This window comes from Orcinus orca, chromosome 14, assembly GCF_937001465.1.
Source record: "Orcinus orca chromosome 14, mOrcOrc1.1, whole genome shotgun sequence".
NCBI classification, from domain to species: domain Eukaryota; kingdom Metazoa; phylum Chordata; class Mammalia; order Artiodactyla; family Delphinidae; genus Orcinus; species Orcinus orca.
In genome coordinates this window covers 59,367,474-59,389,660 of record NC_064572.1, presented here as the reverse complement: position 1 = coordinate 59,389,660, position 22,187 = coordinate 59,367,474, and the positions used below count along the sequence as shown (strand labels likewise).

The following is a 22,187-nucleotide window of genomic DNA, read 5'->3' as shown; positions in this document are numbered from 1 at the left end:
AATTATAAAGGGCAATAGGCATATTAGTTGTTCTTTGAATTTTTTTTTTGTTGTTGTTCTTTGAATTTTTACAAGTTGGTACAGCATTACCAGTTGACTTAGGCAACAAAATTCTAGATTTTTAAATTTATCAATTTTCTTGAAATCCTTCCAACTTCTTTGGAGATGGTTAACTTCTTTCTCTTTGCTGGTGAGCATTCTGCGTTTGCTAATTTTTGTTTATTTTTGTGTTTTCTGACAGCGTCTGAGTTGGGGAGGTAGTGAGAGGAAGAGAAGGGAAGATTAAAAGTTAGAATCATCCATTTGGTTTTGAGGGAGAGGGAAGTGAATCTGCATGGGGGAAGGAGAGAGATTTGCTGGAAGGATGGAAAACACGGAGAATCATAGAGAGAGTGAATGAGCTTATCTGCAATCTTATAATTATTTCCTAGAAAATTTTAAAATTTGCTGTTTCATAATTTAATTTACAGGAGGGCAGTACAGCCTAGAGGCTAAAAGTAGGATAGTACAGTGGTTGAATCAAAGTCCCTCTTCTTTTTGCAGGCCCAGTTTTCTCATCTTCAAAGCAATGATATTCATATAGGCATTCTTCATACTTGTGTGAGACTAGATCAGGGATTGGAGTGGGCAGTTGAAGAAAAAGTGTAAATTTCATAATGGTGGTCCTTGTAAAATGCAGCAGAGTCTGTCTGCAACCGATCTGGCTGGAGGCAGGTGCAACTGGAGTCCAGGCAATCAGCCTTCCTCATCCCGCAGATGAATGCCTCTCCCCACGTTGAAGCTAGCAGAAGTCTGGACAGAGGAAGGTGCCACTGATATCCCACCAAGTTTGCAAGAAAGGACATGGGATGATGACTCCATCACCACAGGGGGAAGATAGAGTGTTCAGGAGGAAAATGGGTGGGGCCACTGGATGGGGATTTAGAAGAGGGGCATCCATGAGACTAGCAGAAGAAGGACCAGGAGAGAATGAAACCACCCTTCGAGTTGCAGCTATGGGACACTTAATGAAGAAAAAATGTGACTGTGATTTAAGTTGTTGGAACCAGAGAAATTGTTCAGGATTCCTTCAGCTGTAAACTCGGCTTTATCGGCCGTTCTGTTAATCTGTTACATGATGGCTAAGGTTGATCATGGCTGTCAATACTCAGAGCCCTTCCACATACATTACTACAAATGCTACTAGCCCCAGGGGAAAGTTGGCTTCAAAATTCCTTTTCCATGTTTAGCACATTTTGAGCATATTTTATCAAGTTCTAAAAATTTGAAAACAGGTCATCCAAAACACCCTGTTCATCAGTTGTCCCAGATGTCATAACAAATTACAATATTTTCTCTGTGTCAGTTATTACGAATAAGTGAATTCTCAGGAAGTATATTGGAAACCACCAAAAGATGTTTGCGCTTTTTTGTAAGGTCACATTATTACATTTTCAATGTAAATTTGCTGGTTAATTCTATACCAGCCTAGAGAAATGTGCATGTGTCTATGTGTGTGTCACTCTCATTAATAAAATCCCACCAGCAGGCCCAGCTTCATGGGCATGTGGCCTGTGCAGTCATGTAGGGTCCCAACTTTCAGAAAAACCACACAGTGGTTCAGTGCTCTGCTATCACCATCTTGAAATCCTTAATTCTTTAACGAGAGGCCTCACATTTCCATGTTGTGCTGGCTCCCAGAAAATATATAGCCAGTTGGGCTCACTATGAAGTATTGGACTTTGTTCAAAAGGGCAAACAGGTGTTTTTAAAAAATGTTTAATTTGCTAGTTATCATATTTATTTTTTTAAATGCCTACTGTTCAGGTACATATAAAATTACGTGCTAATGCTCACAGGGAAAAATGCTTCATTATGACAATGTATATATATATAGGGTATGAATCTGGAATAAACAGAAATAAATAAAAGGTTTTGAAAGGAAAAAAACTGTAGCTGAATTAATTTCTTTGGTTCAGGAGGATTAATTCTAACCATGTCATCTCCTATCATTAGAGGAAGTGAGAGAGAAATAAAGAGACTGAACAGAGAAGAGCAGTCAAGGGTGTAGAAAAGAAATAGGGAGGAATTGAGGGTGGGAGAGTGAAATGAATCAAGTACTGAGCCCAAGAGTCTTCTTTCCATGGAAAAAAGCATTTTGCATGTTCACCCCTTCTGACTGATATGCGCATTATCTGATGATATTTTTGACAACAGGGAGACAGATTGTGTGCTCTCTTCACTGTGTGGTTTTTAAATTTTTCTGTGTCTGGCTTGCTTCAAAGCAGACTAGAAACCTCATCTTGGCGATCTCCTTGGGTGACTGGACTCGAAGTAAAACCAAGCTGTACAGGTGGCTTTGATCTCTTAACTCTCCCTGTGCTTGGAGGTACTTTACTGTTTTTCCTGAACCTGAAATAATAAAGTTTACAAGTAAGGTAACCGTTTTTCGCATACTGCGCAAATACATATCTTTACCCCTGAATTTTCAGCATTGCTATTTTAGTTTTGCAGCCCCAGTCATTTCTTTCATCAGTTATTTTAAAGCGGATATGTGTTCAGCAAAGAAATGATTCTGTTGCTTTAAGAGGGAAAAAAAGATACACTCGGTCAGTCTGAAAATGTAACACCTGGCACCCATATTTAGACAATTTTAAACACACACACACACACCAGCCTTTAGCACTGAAGTGTGCAGAACATTACAGGAAGCTCATTGCTTAAAAGCAGTTTGAGTTCAATAATTTATTTGTAAGTCCGTTGTTTGGAACTTGAAAGCACTTTTCCCCATAGAAGCAAAGCTATAAATGGTGCTTTGGTCCCCAGGCTCAAAAGACTGTTGGAGAAATGTCTGCTCTGGTGATGAAAATAGAAAACGACTCTCTGGCAATATAGTAACTGAGCCAAAGAGAAAAGCTAACAAAGTAAGAACTTGTTTGCTTTGAATGCTTATGCTTTAAGAGGAGTGGGTTTCACCTGAGGCGGTAGTAGAGGCAGCTGGAGTTTCCAGGGTGCATGTGGGTCATTTCCATGGCCTGGGCTCGTTGCATGTTCAGTTTAAAGCCCTGGTGTTCTTTGTCCCCCATGCAAGGGTGCACCCCACAGTGTTTTGGTGTGACTTCCATGGTTGGGTTCTATTTTTGGCTCAGAAAAAAAGGAGAGCAAGAGAGGAAGGGAAATTTTCCCGAGGTGTCTAGAGTATTGGGAAAAAGAGAGAAGGGATAAATGAAGCTGCTTGACCTAGTGGTACCACAACTCACATTGTTCCTTTGGAATAGATAGTCCCCTTTGTGCATCTCCTGCCACATAGGGAACTTCTTACTTGTATGTAAATCTCCAGGTCACAAGTCATCTTCTCTGGGGAGCTGCCCCCATTTTCCTAACTAACTTCCCCACTAGCTCTCAGCACAGCTTATAAATATCTCTTTGAAAACTCACTTCACATTGCTTTGTAATAATTTGTTTGTATATCTCCTCCACTTAACTAGGACCCATCAGAGGAAAAATAATTTAAATTGATTTTTAAAATATCTCAGAAACCCACACAACACAAGAATGCATGTTTCATTTGTCTAAGTTGGAAGCAAGCTGTGAGCAGGAATAAACAGGACTGGGGGGGAAGATAGTGGGGACATCATTCCCCCAAAGGGGAAGATTGGAGATTGTGCAGAAGAGGTCTCAGATCAGAGCCTCCCCATCTCTCCTCACGTACCAGGAGCTTCACTGGTCCAGAACCACTTGCTTCTTGCCCAAGACACCTTGAGGTGAGTTAGGGGAGATGGAGACTACATGGAAGCCACTGCTTTACAAGCTATGGTGGTTATAGTTTGAAGTTTTTCTAGTAGCCTATGTCCCTTCTTCCAGTGAAAGCCCCTGATTTTCATGTGGGGATCACCCCACATACATGGGCATGGGACAGCCTCTGACCAAGGTCCAGGGTGGAGGACAGGGCATAAATTTCCCCCTGGCCTTGGTGTTTGGTTCAGGGATGGAGATATGACCAAAATATCCAAACAGGGTAGATATCACTACATTTGAGGGTGCTGTCACCATTCTGTTGTTCTTGAACCTGAGGGACTGTGAGGCTAGAGCAGAGTAGTGGTATATTTGTCAATGTTTAATAATTGGCTCTCAAAAAAAACCCAGCCCTGATTTGTAGTACAGTATTTGCCAATTCCAGGGCTATGAACATTTCCACCATGGCTGATTCCAAGCTCCAACCTAATGTTGCTGAACACCGAGTTGGGAAGCACCACCATCACGTAATCCTTCCACCACAGACATGGATGCAATGGATGTACATAACCTTAAGAGCACAGATAAGAGCAAAATGTAAAAAAATAACTATGAAAGATGAGTTTAGAGTATATTTTACCTTTTTTTTTAAGGTTTCTTTTGTTTTTAATTAATTAATTTATTTTTGGCTGCATTGGGTCTTTGTTGCTGCGTGGAGACTTTCTCTAGTTGCGGTGAGCGGGGGCTACTCTTTGTTGCGGTGCGCAGGCTTCTCACTGCAGTGGCTTCTCTTGTTGCAGAGCACGGGCTCTAGGCGCGCAGGCTTCAGTATTTGAGGCACATGGGCTCAGTAGTTGTGGCACACAGGCTTAGTTGCTCTGCAGCATGTGGGATCTTCCCGGACCACGGATCGAACCCTTGTCCCCTGCGTTGACAGGCGGATTCAACCACTGCGCTACCAGGGAAGTCACCGTATTACCTTTGTTTTAATTATAACATTTAATTGTAGGCTTAAATAATTTATCTCTTTCAAATAATGGCTATGTTAACAACAGGCTCACAAAATTCCTAAAATTTTAACAATTGTCTCTCAAGAGCTGGTATGAACTACATCCAGCAACCCACTGAGCCAGAGCCATCTCGCCAGTAAGGAATTAACCAAGAGGCCCAGAGTACATGAAAAACAGTCCTAACCATATATGTAACTCTGTAGCCTGTTCAGTCCAGGAAGGTTCTGGCTTTCGTGGTTTTAATCCAGTGATTAATGTGATTCGATCTTCTCTCCTTTCTTAGCATATTGTTTATACTTCCTTCTTTACTTTTTTCAGTGGTTGAGCTAGAGTTTGCAAGATACATTTACAGCTAATCCAAGTCCACTTTCAAATAACCTGTGAATATACCACTTCACAGGTAGTGTCAGTACCTTATATTGATAATAAAATAACTCTTAATTTCTTCCCTCTCATCCCTTGTATCATCACTGTCATTTATTTCACTTATGTATAAGCATACATAAGCATATATATACATAAAATATATACATAAACATACATACATTGTTGATATTATTATTTTGAGCAAACTGTTATCTATTAGACTAATTAAGAATAAGAAAAATGGAAGTTATTTTACCTTTATCTATTCCTTCTTCAATTCTCTTTCTTACTTTATGTAGATCCAGTTTTTTGACCTATATTATTTTCCTTCTCTCTAAAGAACTTATTTCAACATTTCTTGCAAGGCAATTCTAATGGCAACAAATTTCCTCAATTTTTGTTTGTCTGATAAAGTCCTATTTCTCCTTTGCTTTTGAAGGATAATTTCACAGGGTACCAAATTCTGTGTTGGTGGTTTTTTCCTGTCAACATTTAAAATATTTCATTTCACTCTCTTCTAGCTTGCATGGTTTCTGAGAAGTCGAATGTGATTCTTATCTTTTTCTGTGTAGGAAAGTCGGATGTGATTCTTATCTTTTTCTGTGTGTTTTTTCCTCTGGATTTTTTTCAGAATTTTTTCTTTAGCTTTGATTTTCTGCAGTTTGAAAATGATACGCCTTGGTGTAGTTTTTGGTACTTATCCTGCCTGGGGTTCTCTGAGACTCCTGGATGTATGGTTTGGTGTCTGACATTAATTTGGAAAAATTCTCCATCCTTATTGTTTCAAATATTGCTTCTGCTTCTTTCTCTCTTCCTGCTCCTTCTGGTACTCCCACTCTGTGTATGTTATAACTTTTTAGTTATCCCACAGTCCTTGGGTACTCTGTTCTGGTTTGGGGTTTTTTTTTTCAGCCTTTGTCCTCTCTGTTTTTCGGGTTTTGAGGATTATCTTGAAATCTACTCTAGCTTTGAGATTCTTTCCTCAGCCATGTTCAGTCTACTAATATGTCCATCAAAAGCATTCTTTATTTCTGTTACAGTGTTTTTTATCTCTTGCATTTCTTTTTGATTCTTTCTTAGGATTTCCATCTCTCTGTTTACATTGCCTACCTGATCTTCATGCTGGGTTCCTTTATCCATTTGAGCCCTTAACGTATTAATCATAGATGTTTTAAATTCCTGGTCTGATAATTCCAACGTCCCTGCCATGTCTGGTTCTAATGCTCACTGTGTCTCTGCAAATTGTGGGGTTTTCCCTTTTGGTATGCCTTGGTTTTTTTTTCTTTTTTTTTTTTGATGGCTAGACATGATGTATGAGGTAAAAGGAACTGCTGTAAACAGGCCTTTAGTAATGTGGCGGGGGAGCATTCTGCAGTCCTGTGATCAGGTCTCAGTCTTAGTGAGCTTAAGCCTCTGGACCGTGAACTTCACAAATGCTTCTCTTTTTTATTCTCCCACTTAGGTGGGACAGCATGACTAGAGTGGGCTGGAATTGGGTACTTCCCTTTCCCAGGTCAGTTAGGCTCTGATAATACACCAGCAGGTTAGGCCATGGTTAACTAGTTTCCACTGGGGGCAGGGCTTGTTAATAATGGAGTGCTCTGATTTATTTCAAAATGTTTTCTTTTCTCCACCCCTACCGGAATCTCAAGGGGATTTTTCTCTGATATTTACTGTGGGAACCTGGTCAAGCTCCTAGAGGTAAATCTCAAAATATTGTCGCCTTATGACTGGGTCTTCCTGGAGTTCTTAATCCTCAGAGTTGTCCCCACTGAGCCTCCAGCAATTCATCAATTGCAGTTCAGGTTTTTCTACACCCTTACTCGTTCCTACAGTGGTTTTGCTAGCAAGTCTCTGCTCCAGTAAGCCATAATGACCTGTATGCACCTGTCGGTCTCTTCGACCTTGGGGGCAGCAGTTTGCACTGTATACTTCCTCTCTTACAGAGCAAAGAAGAATTGTTGATTTTTTCAGTCTATTCAGTTTTTCACTTGTTGTTAGGATGGAGTGACAACTACCAAGCTCCTTACATATGAAACCAGCAACTTCAATGATTTTTAACATTGATTCACTTCCTGAGTTTGAATAGTAATTGTGTCTCACAACTAATTTTTACTTTATTTACTTGCACATATCTTTTAATAACTGTCAGGTTTAATTCAGAAAGTATTTATTATATACAAACAATATTCTAGTTTTGTGCTTGCTACAGAGAAAGACCAAAGAAATAGAATATAGTCCTTTCACTGGTATGTTTATAATCTCATCAAGGTAGTAGGATATACACTTGGGAAAAATATTAGAGAGTTGGCATATGGCTAAAAGCAAAAACTGTGGTCCAAGTTCGAAGAGCTGGAGGAGGTCAGAGTAGTAGCCCAGGTGGACCAGAAGACAGGACAAGTTTCCAGGAGGAAATGTGCCTTGAAGGTGAGTGGGATTTGGACAGGCCACAAGAAATTAGAAAGTGGTCAAGATTGGGGCCAGAAATGGGAGACAGAAAGACTGTGCTTGGGAACTCCTGAGCGGGATTCTACATTGATGGAGAGGGCGCTGATCAGGAGGCCTGGGGAACCAGGCAGTTCCAGTACCCCTGATGGCTCTGTAGAGGGCTTGAGGGTGAGAAACATTTGGAGTCCTGCCATTTTTTAAACTCTTACATGAAAATTTCAAATGTATAGAAAAGTTGAAAGAATGGTACAACAAACACCTGTATACCTACCACCCAGCTTCAATCATTGCTAACATTTTTTTCTGAATCATTTGAAGGTAAGTTGTAGACATGCCTACTTAAACCTTTAAATCCAAAAGCATTCACCTCCCCAAAATGTCCTAATAAGGATCTTTCTATATTACCACAATACCATGATTGTTCTTAAGAATGTTAACAATTCCCTAATATCATCTAATCTCCAGACCATATGAAAATTTTCCCAATGGTCCGCAAATGTCTTCTAGAGTTGGTTTCTTTCCACCAGTATCCTATTTGGGTTCATGCATTGCATTTGGTTGTTACGACTCTTCAGTCTGATTTAATTTTGAACATCTCCTCCACTTTTTTTTTTTTTTTTTTAAGACCAGGTGGTTGTTCTGTAGAATTCCCCACATCTGGATTTTTAAAAATTATGTTCTTCCCTCTTAGTGCTGTCCAACTTGTTTCTCTACCACCTTTACTTCCTGTAAACTTAGCGAGATCTCACATTCCAGTTTATCTGGGAATGTCCTGCCTGTTTACACCTGTAGTCCTGGCATAATTGTTAAATGAATCCTCTTTCACTCTCATAAGTGCCCTAGTTTGGATGATTGATTATATGTTCACTCTCTGTGAACTGGAAGTTAGGTCTAAAAATTGATTAGATTGCGATCAAACATTTGTGGTAACAGTGCTTCTTAGTGAGATGTATTTAGTTTTGCATCACATCAGGAAGAAGTAAGGATCATGCTGAGTTTGAACACTTAAGACAATGACAGCCAGATTTCATCTCTGCAAACGTTGGCTTTTCCCTTGGCAATTAGCCAGCAGCCCATGGGATGAGCCTTTCACACCTTGAGACTATCCTGTTCCCCAACATTCACCTACTAGTTTTAGCAATAACTGATGATCCTCACCTTAATCAATTATTTATTTTGCCATTGCAAAATGGTGATTTTCTTATTCTGTTACAGTGTTTTTACTGTACTAGCTAGCATTCTTAGAATGCTAGCATTCTTTACTAGCTAGCATTCTTAGAAAATCAAGGAGGATTTTCAATTCCTCTTAAAAAATGGTAAATGCTTCCTTCATTTCTAATGTGCTAATTACCAGAAGTAAGGAGTTGGTGGAATAGTTATCTCCAATTTGCGCAATTGACTTTGGTTTTGGGTTTTATTATCGTACACCAGTGGATTTTAATTTGTTGAAAATTTTAAAATAAATTACAGTCATTATTCTTTTTTTGTTGCTCAAATCACCCCCTTCAAAGATCTGCTCCTGGATCTTTGATGTTTTCTGGCACAAGATGTTCCAGGTTCAGCTTCCATTGTCTATGCCCCAGGCCTGAAATCAACCCTGCCTTCTAGCCTCTCGCTCCTGTTAGTGGGGAATTTGTCTGTTTCTTGATATAATTGTAATTGAGCATCACTTCATGTGTTTAAAATCTGGAATGTCATTGCTTCTAGGTCCTTTCAAGATTTAGTGCTAGGAACTAAATAGTGAGTTCAGATTGATATTTCCAATTAAATTTAACATTACCAAGTTTTTCTTTGATTTTATATTTGTATTTTTTCTCTCACACTAAAAATCTTAGTTTCTGCTAATATGAACATATTTATTAGCTTTATCTACATTATACCAAAAAAAACTTTGAAAATTATAATACACATTTTATTACTAAAAATAAAAATATTGAGTAGAGTTTGAGATTTCTTTGTAACATTTTCATTCTTAGAATATGTTTCACTGAGGATGCACAGAGGACTGTGTTCAAAAGTCAAAATAGGGCTTCCCTGGTGGCGCAGTGGTTGAGAGTCCACCTGCCGATGCAGGGGACATGGGTTCGTGCCCCTCCGCGGAGCGCCTGGGCCCGTGAGCCATGGCCGCTGAGCCTGCGTGTCCGGAGCCTGTGCTCCGCAACGGGAGAGGCCACAACAGTGAGAGGCCCACGTACCGCAAAAAAAAAAAAAAAAAAAAAAAAAGTCAAAATAATTCTCTTTTCCAGGGTATGTTACTATTTACATTCACTTGTTTCTGTTTACTTTTATTCTAAAGTTTGCCTTTTTAAATTTTTTGCATTAATTTTGTTTTTTTATTATATGTCAAGCTATTATCTAGTTTAAAAGTCAAAACTATGAAAAGATAGATCCCGAGAATCAATCTACATCCCTATCACTTCTGCTCTGTTTCCAGCTCCCTCCTGCCTCCTATAGATGACTATTTGTATTAGTTTATGATTTATCCTTCTAGTGTTTATGTTTGTTTTTGCAATAATAAGTATGTGTATTTTCCTCTATCTTCTTGTTTTTTTTAAAGAAGTAGCTTACACTGTCCTGACCTTGTCTCTTCCACTTACCGTATCCCAGAGGTCACACCATTTTTATGGCGGCACAGAACTCTGCTACAAGGATGAACTAAAATGTATTCAACCAGTCCTCCACTGAAAAGCATTTAGGTTTTTCCAGTTCTCGTTGTTGCAAATAAAACTGCAACAAATAACTCTGTGCAGATGTTGCATGCCTGTGTCTGTGAACGTGTATCTTCAGGAGAGGGTTCTAGAAGTGACATTGCTGGGTTACAAGGTCAATTCATTTATTTTGTTAAATATTGCCAGTTCCCCTCCATGGCATTGTAACATGTTGTTAGCAAAGAGTGCCTGTTTCCTAAGAGCATCCTATCACCAGACTTGCAGATTCTTGCTAATCTGGTACGTAAACATGCATATGTTCTTCGGCCTGGTTATAACCTTTCTCTTAATAGGAGATTGAGCATATTTCCATCCATTTAAAGGCTTTTCATGGTCATTTTTTTTTCCGTCTCAATTTTTAGGAGCTCTTTATCTATTAGGGAGATTAGCCTTTTATCTGTGATACATGATGCAACTCTTTACTCCCAATTTGTCCTTTGTCTTTTGATGATGTTTATAATGTTTTTTTGCCACAAAAAAGTTCTTTATGTTTTTCTAGTTAAATTTATCAGTCTTTTCTTTGATTGCTTCTGGATTTTAAGTCATAGATAAGGTTATAAAGAAATTTAATTGTGTCTACTTCTGGTACAGCTATGGCTTCATTTTTATAGTTAGAGCTCTGATCCACTGGGAGTTTTTTCTGTTGAATGGTTTGAGGTATGAATCTAAATCTTATCTCTTCCCCAGTGGCTTTGCAATTGCCCTGCTTACTAAAAAGTCCATCTTTCTGGGCTTCCCTGGTGGCGCAGTGTTTGAGAGTCCGCCTGCCGATTCAGGGGACGCAGGTTCGTGCCCTGGTCCGGGAAGATCCCACATGCCGCGGTGTGGCTGAGCCCGTGAGCCATGGCCGCTGTGCCTGCGCGTACAGAGCCTGTGCTCCGCAACGGGAGAGGCCACAACAGTGAGAGGCCCGCGTACCGCAAAAAAAAAAAAAAAAAAAAAAAGTCCATCTTTCTCCCATTAGATATGCCACATTCATAGCATTTAATCTCCTTAAATTCTTCTGTTTATTTCTGCACTTTCTCTTTAGTTCTGTTGGTCATGCAGAAATACCATGCCGTTTTTATTAGAGAGGCTTCATAGCGTGCTTTAAATCTGAGAGGTCTATCTCCTTCCACTCCCTTGATCTTCTTTGTCAGAGATTTCTTGGCAATTCTTGCTTGTTTTTATAGAGAGAGGAAATTTAGAATCTACTTCCCTCAGGTGTCATTGGAGGAGAGGATCTTATTGCTATTTTTATTGGCATCACATTAAACTTATATATTAACTTGGAGATAATGGCATTCGTGACACTGAGTCATTCTACCCAAGAACATGGACCGTCTCCCGATTTGCTCAAGTCTGCTTTAGTTGGGGGCCCTCTGAATCTAGATGGACTGTCTGGGTAAGAGGACTAGGAGACTAGTGGCGCTCCACCAGATAAAAGGTAACAGAAATCTGTCATCAACAGCCACAGCATCTGCTCTCAAGGGCTTCTCCTGGCCTCCAGGACCTCAACCCGTGGAGGCCATGAGCCTTATCTTGGCTTTCTACTTCTCTGACACTCCCATTCCTTGGACAGAGCACTCTGCCTCTCCACCCTTGCCTGCTCTCTGGCTTCATCGTGGCCCTGACTAACAGGGAAGACCTGGCCTCCTGACCATCGAGGACCCCATGTATTTGCCTCCCACCCCATCTTTGGAGAGCTGTTTCTGGCTGGTGGCTGGGCCGTGTGACTGATGAGGAGTATGGGTGTTTGCGAACCAGTCTGACCAAAGGGATGGTCACGTGCTGGGAATCAGTGAGGAATAAGATGAAGCCCCAAGGTGAGACTCAGTGACAGGGGCATGAATGACATTCATACTTGGTTCTAGAAGAAAGGAAAAACCTCTGAAATCCTTCTTGAGAGTCAGCAGTTGGGAACATGGTCTGGGAATGAGAGTGGGGGTGGATCTAGCTGCAGAGAAGAAGCAGGAGGCTGAGCAGTGATCCAGGTGAGGATCTAGGCTGGAGTGAGAACAGGGCGAGGGTGGAAATATTACAAAGGAGAGTCCTGCTCGCAGACTGGCTCTGAGGGCTGAAGGCAAGGGAGGTGAAGATGAGACAAAGGCCAGGAGTTGTCTGTCCTGACAACAGGCTATGGTAATGTTCTTACCAACCAAGGACTCGGACTGATACTTGGACGGTTTTCTTCAAAGCGATTCTCCTCGTAATACGGATACTGCACTCCAGGCCAATTTCATATGCAGAATATTGAGTTTACTGAACAGATGAAATAGGGAACTGATTCATGTCACAGAAAGTGAAGCCTCGAGCTTAAAAGAGCCTTTGCCGCTTTGTTCAAGTCACAGCTGTGTCGTCTCCTTCCTTCTTCCTCCCTTCCTGCCCCCTCCCCGCAAAGGAGAACAGATAGACTACTAGCAGCGTCTGCCTCAGTTCCTGTTCTCTCTTGGCCTTTCTCTGGCCTCGTCTGCTATTTTTCTCCAGTGCTTTACCCAGGCTCCCTAACTTCCTCCCAAACCTTCCTCCATCGGGGCCCTTAACTGGCACTGGCCAATTCACCAGGCATGGGCCTGACCAACAGCAAGCCCCTGTTCCTTTGGCCTGCACGTGTCAGAAAGCTGCCAGGGCCACCGTTCCTGCAGGACAGCCCCCCCCACCCCCATCCCAAGAATGGGGGCCAGCACAGGGAAAAGAGAGGGAATGGTTTGGGGGTTAAAGGGCCCTGGCTCAGGGATCAGGAAGAATGGGTGGCCTTAGGCAAGTGCTGTCACCTTTCTGAGGCTCAGACTTCACATCGTGAATGATAAGCGTACCCCCCTCATAGAGTTGTTGTGAGGCTGACCTTCGAGGGAGTAGGTTATGATTAGAACAACAGAAGCATAGTGTCCATGCCACACTTCGTCTACTTCCTTTGGCAATCTGCCTCAACCAGCCCTGGCAGGGGAAGAGCCATGAGCAGGTGGGTGGCAGAGCAGAGAGGGTGAACCGTGGCTCACCTTCCAGTTTCAGTGAGGACTTGGACTATTTCCAAAGGTCTGTAAACTGACACAACCACCTAGCCTCGCTCTGGGAAGCAATCTCGCACAGACCACCAAAGGCATCTCTTCTGGAAGCTGTGAGAGTGTTTCTGCTCACGGAATCCAGTTTCTGTGCACATGGGCCAATGTCCAGATGCCAAGTCAGAGGGAGTCTGAGCCCTTCTTGAATACCCTTTCTCATCCTCTAAAGGTGAGAAGTTGAGGCCAGGGAGATTAAGTGATTCACCCAAGGTCTTGGTTAAGTTGGTGCCTTGATGTCAGGACAGGGCCCTCTGCTGAAGCACAGGTATCTCTTGTGATGGCAAAACCCTGTGATTGTCAGCTTAGACTATGGAAACAAGCTTGGGTTTGAATCCCAGCATTGACGAGTGGTGTAACTTTGGGCCAGTTACTTAACCTCCCTATGAATCCGTTTTTTCACATGTATAATGAATGGTGTCAGGACTACCCTGGTGGTCCAGTGGTTAAGACTCTGCTCTCCCAACGCAGGGGGCCCGGGTTCCATCCCTGGTCAGGGAACTAGATCCTACATCCCGCAACTAAGAGCCTGCATGCCACAGCGATGATCCCGCGTGCCACAGCTAAGACCCGGCGCAGCCAAATAAATAAATTAATTAAAAGAAAAAAAAATGAATGGTGTCATAGTACACGAACATAAAAGCATTGAAAAAGCATGTTGTTGTTGGTTGTCATTAACGGATGCAAGGAAAAGAACCCAACAGAAACCAGGGCTGGTCGGTCTCATCCCCAGACTCCAATATAATGTCTTCTCGTTCTCAAGCCTCATCATTTCACAGAGCTAACTGAGACTTGGGCGGACTGTCCTGGCTTTGCCCCATAGCTTTAGACCAGATCTTATTTTATATATTTTTGTTAAATATTTAATATCTACAATAAGTACCTATATACCCACCACTCAACTTAAGAAATAGGACACTACCGTTGCCTTCGAAGTCCTATGTGCCCCTTCACTCCAATCCCACTCCCTAGTTCCATTCACCTGAATTTTATATTTATCATTCCCTCCCTTGGTTTGACCATATATGTATATGTCCTAAATAATAAATTAGTTTTACATGTCTTTAACCTAAATATAACTGGATCATGGTGTATGATCTTCTTTAACTTGCCTTTATTGCTCAGATTATTTTTGCTATTTATCTATACTGATCAGTTGTATTCACTCCTTTTCGCTGTTGAATAGTACTCCACTGCATGAATATGCCACAATTAATTTATCTGTTTTCCTGTTGAGGGGCAATTGGGTTGTTCCAAGTGTTGTTTTGTTTTCTGTTAGAAATGGTGCTTCAATGACAATTCTTGCACGTGACTTGGTGTACATGGTATATTTTTAGTATTCTGACACAGTGCTATGTTATGTATGACCTCATGCTGGGTCATAGGTATGTATGTCATCAAGTGTATTAGGTAATACCAAGCTGTTTCCAAAGTGGTTGTACCTAGTTATATTTTTATCAGCAGTGTACAGGAGTTCCACATTTTCTTTAAGGTTGGTATTATCCATTTTTCATTTGTTAATCTAGTAATTAATTAATTGTCATGTTCACTGTGCCGTGTAGTTCGAGACTGTTTATCATGGTACGTTGATCTCCATGTGCTGTGGAAACCATGTTGTGTGGTCTTACTCTTTTCACAAATCATAGGCTAAAATTTGGTGTCCTCAATTTCCATGTTTGCACTGACCAAGTAGTGGCAGCCTGGAACATCATGGCTATCACACTACGTACCACATGGGGTAAAATGACCAGTCTGGAAAAGCAGACACTCATTTTTATCACGTCAGACTAGACACAGTAAAAAGAAGAAAGACAAGTGGCTGTAAAAAGAAAAAGCAGAAGTGTAACCCTTGTCCTTGGTCTTTTTCTCTGGGGAAATAATAAGTACTCAGTGCAGGTGCTGAACAGAGTTGTTGGTTGAGAGAAAAGTCAAGTAGCTGACGGGGTGCACTTTACAGTAATTTAGAAGGAACAAGCCGATTATTGCCCCATTCGTTGGAGCTTGATTTTCCTGACCCTGATGACATTCTCCGTGCCCTCACTCTCCTGGTCTACTAGTTCCCTTCTGTTAAGACCTGTGAGGAGCTGAGGGGCGAGGGTCTAGATCTCTTTCAAGATAAATTGCAAGAAAATTGAGCTTCCTGTTTGGGGAAAATAAACAATTGGAAGAGCCAAGCACTTACATTTTTCTCATGAAAGATGATCTTTCTTGCTGGCCTGGCCAATTCAGGGGTTTGGCCGAGCAGAAGGGCCCCACCCTTCAATAGCCCTGTGGATTCTGCTCCTGACCATCTGGTTAAACGAGAAATTCAGAGACGGTACATGAATGTGAATAATCAAGATTTACCTGGAGAGGGTCTTCCCTGGTGGCGCAGTGGTTGAGAGTCCGCCTGCTGATGCAGGGGACGCGGGTTTGTGCCCTGGTCCGGGAAGATCCCACATGCCGCGGAGCGGCTGGGCCCGTGAGCCATGGCCGCTGAGCCTGCGCGTCCGGAGCCTGTGCTCCGCAACGAAAGAGGGCGCAACAGTGAGAGGCCCACGTACCGCAAAAAAAAAAAAAAAAAAAAAAAAGATTTACCTGGAGAAATACAGAACCTCTGTTTGTACAAAGGAGAGGTACAGGAGGAAAGGCATCCATCTACTACATCCATCTCTGCCTCTCACCTTCTTCCCGCTCCTCTTCCCCTCTTCACTGGCCCATCACTAGGTCTGGTGAGGGGATGAAGGTGAGCAGTGGATGAGGCCAGGAGGGGACAAAGGCAGTGAGGAGAGTGGCACTCTGCTTTTAAGGGGACTTCTGGATGGCCTGATGTCAGAACTGCATTGTTGGGAGGTTGTTAAATTTGTTCCTAGCTGACCTTTGAGTACATCTTGATTTTGTTTGAAAGCATCTGGCTATCAGCACAACTCCTGACACCATCAACCTCATAAAGGGGCCATGCTGTACAATGGAGATCCTCTCCCCTTTTCCAGATCTCCTATCTGTCTCTATCCCTAATGACCTTGCCTAGAGAATTGTCTTCCCATTTTACACAGATCTTCAGGAAAACTGAATTCTAACTCTCAAAGTAAACTGTTATCACTGTGTCACTGTCATCTTGATATTTATTTAAAACCATTTGGGGGAGAGGAGTGAGGAGAAACTACACAAAAATGCCATTTTCGTATAACGATCCTTTAAGTGGAAAAGTTTATCCATGACTTTATGCAAATGAGCAGAAAGTCCCAAAGAGACTTTCAGATGGAATTGATTATTCTGCTTTTCCTTGAGCTCAGGAAGGGGACAGCATGACACCTGCTGAAAACAAGGACTATATGTGTTCAGGACAACAGGAAGTAGTGACCAGCCAGAAGCTTGCCCTGACCTGATTATAAATCTGGTTACAGAAGAAAGCAGCTGGAAAGCAATTTGCATGTCCAATAGGTTTCACTATTAAAGTTTACACAACGTGGAGTGATCGGCCAAGCCGGCTGGCTACCCAGATCACATGACTATGTAGAAACACGAAACTTGACTACATGCTCAAGCAAGTTTTACTTCTTCCTCGTGCAGGGGTGTCTGCCAGCAGCCTGCAGTCTCAGAAATCAGACTCAAGTGACTAGGACTCTTGAGATCAAAGGCTTACCATGCTACTCCCCAGGACAGCCAGGGACTGCTGACGTGACCACTGGACAGTGATCTGTGGTTCGTATAGTTACCAAAAATAATGGATAAGCTTAATAAAATAACTGTCCCCGCCAGTCAGAAGTTGAGGTAAGATTTTCGCCATCCAATACTTTTCCTTCTTCTTCTCCTTTTTTTTTTTTTTTTTTCAATGATCTTACTGCATCTCAGAAATACTGAAATCCTGGAATACTTTGCTAGCTGTAAGGCAGTGGGGTGTCAATTGCTATAGGGAAAGGGACTTGCATTTTTAAAGAAATGTGTAGGAACAGGTGAGCTTACTCTAGCTGGCTTTGCCAGTGATGGATTGAAGTGTAAAGCTTTGAAGAGAAAAGAAAAAAGAAAAGCCAAGGGCTTAGACTCTACCAATGGTCAGCTTGGAGAGTCTGAACACAGCAAGCTTTTCTAAAAAGAGTTTGGTCTAATCTGAGTACTCAAATATTTCATTGTGGATTACTATTTAATGTTAAAGATTGTTGTAATAATTTGTATCCGTTGTCGTTTTACTATGTCATTTATTTTGTGGCGGTATGTCACAAGTGTTTTGGGGAGATTAGATCTGTTTTTCCAGTGTCTCCATGTCAGTGTAACAATTATCTATAAAAAGCCACTTGGAAAGAATAAATAAAGCAGAAGTGTCCCAAGGGGAAAGAATCCAGAAACTCTTCTGACTTATAGAAGAAAAGACTTCCCCAATTTTTATTTTGAAGATTTTCTTTTTGTCTCTTTGTGACAACATCATGGCTTTTTGAGACTGGAACTTTTAAGTGTTCAATGAGTGTTTTATATTTCAGCTACCACTTGAACTTCAGTTTTTCACAGGGTGATGTGACACGTGTAGCAAGGAAGTTATCAGAAATGATAAGGAGCTAGAGAATCAGAGCTTTTGAGACAGAATTTAAGAGAAATTAGTCTGAGAATGGCAGAGGGACAGCCCTTCCCAGTTAGAATATGGGTCATAGACCTGGTAGGCACTTGGTAAATGATAGTTTGAAACGAACTGCTGGTCTGGAATCAAGAGGCAGCATGGCCGCGGTCAGCCCTTTCAAGGGTGTGTTGATAAGGAGACAAAAAGCTTCCTCAGTCTTGCCCTTGGTCTCACGTTGCTACACCGTCATGGGAGGTGGGTAGGTAAAACAGTGCAAGTAGTAAGTGACTCAGTGAGTATAAGAAGTGAATTGGAGTAGCTGGAGAGGTTTGAACAGAGAAGACGCTTCAAGTGCTGAGCTTTGTCAAAGTAAATGAACAAACAAAATCAAATGAAAACGAACATGTAGATGTTGAGAACGGAGTCGTGGTTACCAGAAGTGAAGAGACAGGGGGCGGAGGGTGAAATGGGTAAAGGAGGTCAAGTGTATGGTGATGGATGAAAACTAGATTTTTGGTGGTGAGCACACTATGGTACATACAGAGGTAGAAATATAATGTTGTAAAAGTGAAATGTACATAATGTTATAAACCAATGTTACCGCAATAAAAATAAATAAATAAATAAAGAGCTAGGCTTTGAGAGGCAGGTAAGATAAAAGAAATTGGAGAATTGGAGGGAAAGCCTGATGTGCTGGGAGGGAGGAAAGACGGAAGCTGACGCTGGGAGCTGGACTTGACTAGGTCCATTTGTAGGATGATGAGGAGAGTCTTCTGCCCAACAGAGGCTGTAGAATAGGCCTGTGGGACCAGAAAGTCCTCAAAAGGTTAGATGCGTAGGGTGGGGCCAGATCACAAAGGGCAGAGAGGGCTCTAACCACGGAGGGCTGGAGAACGGTTTATACAGTGACAGATGTCATGCCAGTGGGCTTAAGGGAGGTTGGCGGGATGGACTGGAGGGGGCGGAACCTGGAGGCAGGGATGCTCAGTTAGAGGGGCGGTTAAGTAACCCAAGCCTCTAGTGCTGCAGGCCTGGACTTGGGGCAGAGCAGTGAAAAGGGAGAGCGAAGGAAAGACATGCCAAAGAAACTAACAAGGCATGGATATTAAGATTTCTCCCAAATGAGCAAGAGGGTTTAGAAGGTCCTTTTCAGAGATATTCCATAACCTAGGCCTATACTAAGTCTTAGAACTTCTTTCAGGATATCCAGATGGGGATTTAAATAACGAAAGGCAACAGAACCTAAATCACTTTATGATCCTTCCCTCGGGGACAAAGTTCAGCTTTGTCACAGAGCAGTCGATAGACAACATACAACACTAGATTAGAGGGTAGAAAACCAAAACCGTATTGTGGATAATCATATACTACCTTCATCTGCTCAGGCAAAAGTAACTTTTTTTTTTCTACTTGGTTACTGAGTTGTTTTTACAGAATTGGCCTGTTTTAATAAAATGTGCACTGTCGATGTGAAACGTTTCAAAGAAATGAAATTGTAAACACAGTGAACTTGAAGCACCATTTTAAATCTTTTCTGTAATTAGATGGGATGGCGAGGAATAGGTCAATGAATACTTGATCCCTGTGGTTTGTATCCTCTGTCCTGACAGGTTATCACCAATTCAGAATGTTGCCAGCTGTGTAATTATTTGGCATCAGATGACAGTATAAGTGAAGAGCTGTGTTCATACTCTTAGGTTTATCAAAGTTTATATGATAATTTGCTTAAATTCTTAGCCAGAAAAAACAGAGAGATAGTGAGTGTCCATCAAGGGGGAGTAAAAGGGATGACCCTGATCTAGGGGGTGTATTCCCAGGGCTGGAAAGAGACTAGAGGCAGAAGGAGTGACCAGGAGGGAGGGAAAGTAGAGTCAGCTAAGAAAAAGAGAGCAGGCATGATTGGGAAAAAAAAAAAAAAAAGATTCTCAACATGAAGGAGAAAGAGAAGGTTCCAGATGGACCTTCCCAGATGGACAGCTGGGGATGAGTAGTCAGCCTGAGAGTTTCTACTGCAGAGGAATTGAGAAAGGCGAAGTGGTTAAGTTGTATGTGACCACAGAAATGTGTGAGCACAGATTCTTGCTTTTTTTCTCCCTTTGGGGCACTACATGAAGTTGGTTTCTCTGTTAATGGGAATTCAAAAACTCTCAGGATCTTTTAGTTGATTCTTAGCCATGATTTTCCCTGGATTTTATAAGGTAATGATATCATCAGAAACTCAGCTCAGACCTGGGGTCTCAATCCTTCCACAGTAAGTATTCCTATTCATAAAAATATTACACTCCTAGGTAAACGTTTCAACATTTACAGTCCTGAATCACAATGACTATATTCCTTTCAAGTTAGTGAAACTAGTTTGTAAGGGAAATTTTACGTTTTTATATTTTTAATAACCTCCCAGATGACTCATCGTCTGTGCGTGTGTATTTTTCTTTGTAGCTCCCACAAACACATACTCACTTATTTTTACAAATGCAAAAAGTCTTTGACACAGGTGTGGTCAAGCCAAGTCTCCCTAATCCTTATATTATTGGTTGAAGAGTATGGTATTTTTCAGTCAAACTAACATATGTGTGAGTTTAGGAAAGTTTACTTAAATTCCCTGGTCCCGGCTACTTCAGCTGAAAAGATAGAGATAATAACAGCACCGATCCCACAGGGCTGTTGTAAGGATTAGAGTGATCCTGGTACATAGTAATTATTGGATTGAAAAATGGTGGTTATTTAATATCTTATTGTTATTCTTATTAATTCTATAGGTGTGCAATTGATTTTCCGAACAGAAACATAGTACTTTACATTGATCCTTGATAAATTTCATGTCAGTTTCAGTTCCTCTTTTTAGCTATTTTGTCTATTTTACCTGTTGCTTCTGACATCTGTGGCATTTAGCTTTGCATGGGCTGTGACGTGACAAACATCCCTTCTCTGCCCTAATCTAAGTGGCTAATAAACTGTTGAGCATGACAGAGCCCTGCCATGGGTGTCTGGGTCTCACGGCTAGGGCTCTCATTTGGAGATCCTATTTGACAGATCCTGGGACATGATTTTTCTTCTCAGGTCTTGGAATCCTCAATTGGCATTTCCAGTTACTTGACTTTTCAAGTTCAATTCTTCAGAAACAGAGTTATCTTCTTTTCACCTTTCTGCCACTAGATCCCTCTCTGGTCCTCCCTGTTTCTGTCAATGGTGTCATCATCAACTCTAAGTCTGATGCATCCTTTCCTCTGTACCTCCACTCACCTAACACAACCTCTAGTCTTTCTTTCATGATGCTTCCATATATGCCCTTTTCTTTCCTTTTCTACCACACCATCATGGTTAGGTCCTCATCACCCTGTGTCTCCCAGCTACAAAATGAGGAGTTTGGATCTGACAATTCTCAAAGTCCCTCTCAGCTCTGATGCTGTGTGATCCTTTAGCCATGAAGACCATGCTTGAAATGTTACATCCTCTAAGGCTACCATTTCATCCCATGACCCTCAGGAAATATTTCCTGATGGAATTATCAACTTGTTTGAGATAGTTTTCAAAATATTTTCAAACTCTTTTCTTACAAAGTTTTTGAAAACTGCCCAACTCAGAACACTGGGAACAGAGGATTAATCTAGACAGCATCCAGATGCATCATCTAGAAGGTAGCTATGATGTATTTAGAAGGACAAAGCAATTGGTACCCAAAAGGTCAGGATTCCGATTGCCAATTACGAGCTATGGGTCCTGATGAAATCACTCAACTTCTCTAAGCCTCAGTTTCCTCAACTGTCAAATAAAACTAGAGATGCCTTCCTCACAGGCTTGTTGTGAAGACATGGGCTAAAGTGCCCAGAATATTTGTCACATGGTCAGTATAACAAGTAAATAAAAAGTAAATACAACAATCAGTACTTTAACCCACCCTTCATGAGTGACCATTTGTTCTCTCTCTTCCTACTCATGGTAGAAGATCCAACCCCCTTTAACTGGAGGGCAAGCAGAGCAGGAAGCTGCCCAGGGGCTCACGGTGGGTGGATAGAGCCCATCCTGAATACAAGTGTATCTCGGGCATCTCTCTTCTCATTCTTTTATAAGTTTAGATCAGAGGCCAGTGCTGAGGTGGGAGGGCAAGAGGAGGCACAGCATCTAATGGTAGAGATAAGATAGACTTCCCAGGAAGTATGGTTTCCTATTCTCCTCACACTGCCTACCTGCCTTATGTCAGCTGAGAACCTGCACAACCAGGCTATATTGTGTTGTACCAATGGATGCAATTCTCAGACAAGGTCTCTGTCTTCTCATGGGCAAGCTACATGGGAGCCACTTTAGACATTTGCTTGGTGTTTGTGGATTTCAGGATCATCACCTAGGAAAACTCAAGGCACTCTTTCTCATC

General features: G+C 41.7%; 1 protein-coding gene across 4 annotated transcripts in view; it reads left to right on the top strand.

The window, feature by feature from the left end:
• The first annotated feature begins 16,786 nt into the window (after positions 1–16,786).
• BLNK (B cell linker) overlaps positions 16,787–22,187 on the top strand; it is a 75,455-nt gene continuing 70,054 nt past the window's right edge. The window contains exon 1 of one of the 4 annotated variants that reach the window (XM_004268385.2): positions 16,787–17,037. In XM_004268385.2, the coding sequence (XP_004268433.1) occupies positions 16,991–17,037 (47 nt within the window). In that variant the 5' untranslated portion in view covers positions 16,787–16,990. The remainder of the gene's footprint in view (positions 17,038–22,187) is intronic. The other 3 variants (XR_007471290.1, XM_033425665.2, XM_033425664.2) reach the window with 3 other exon arrangements.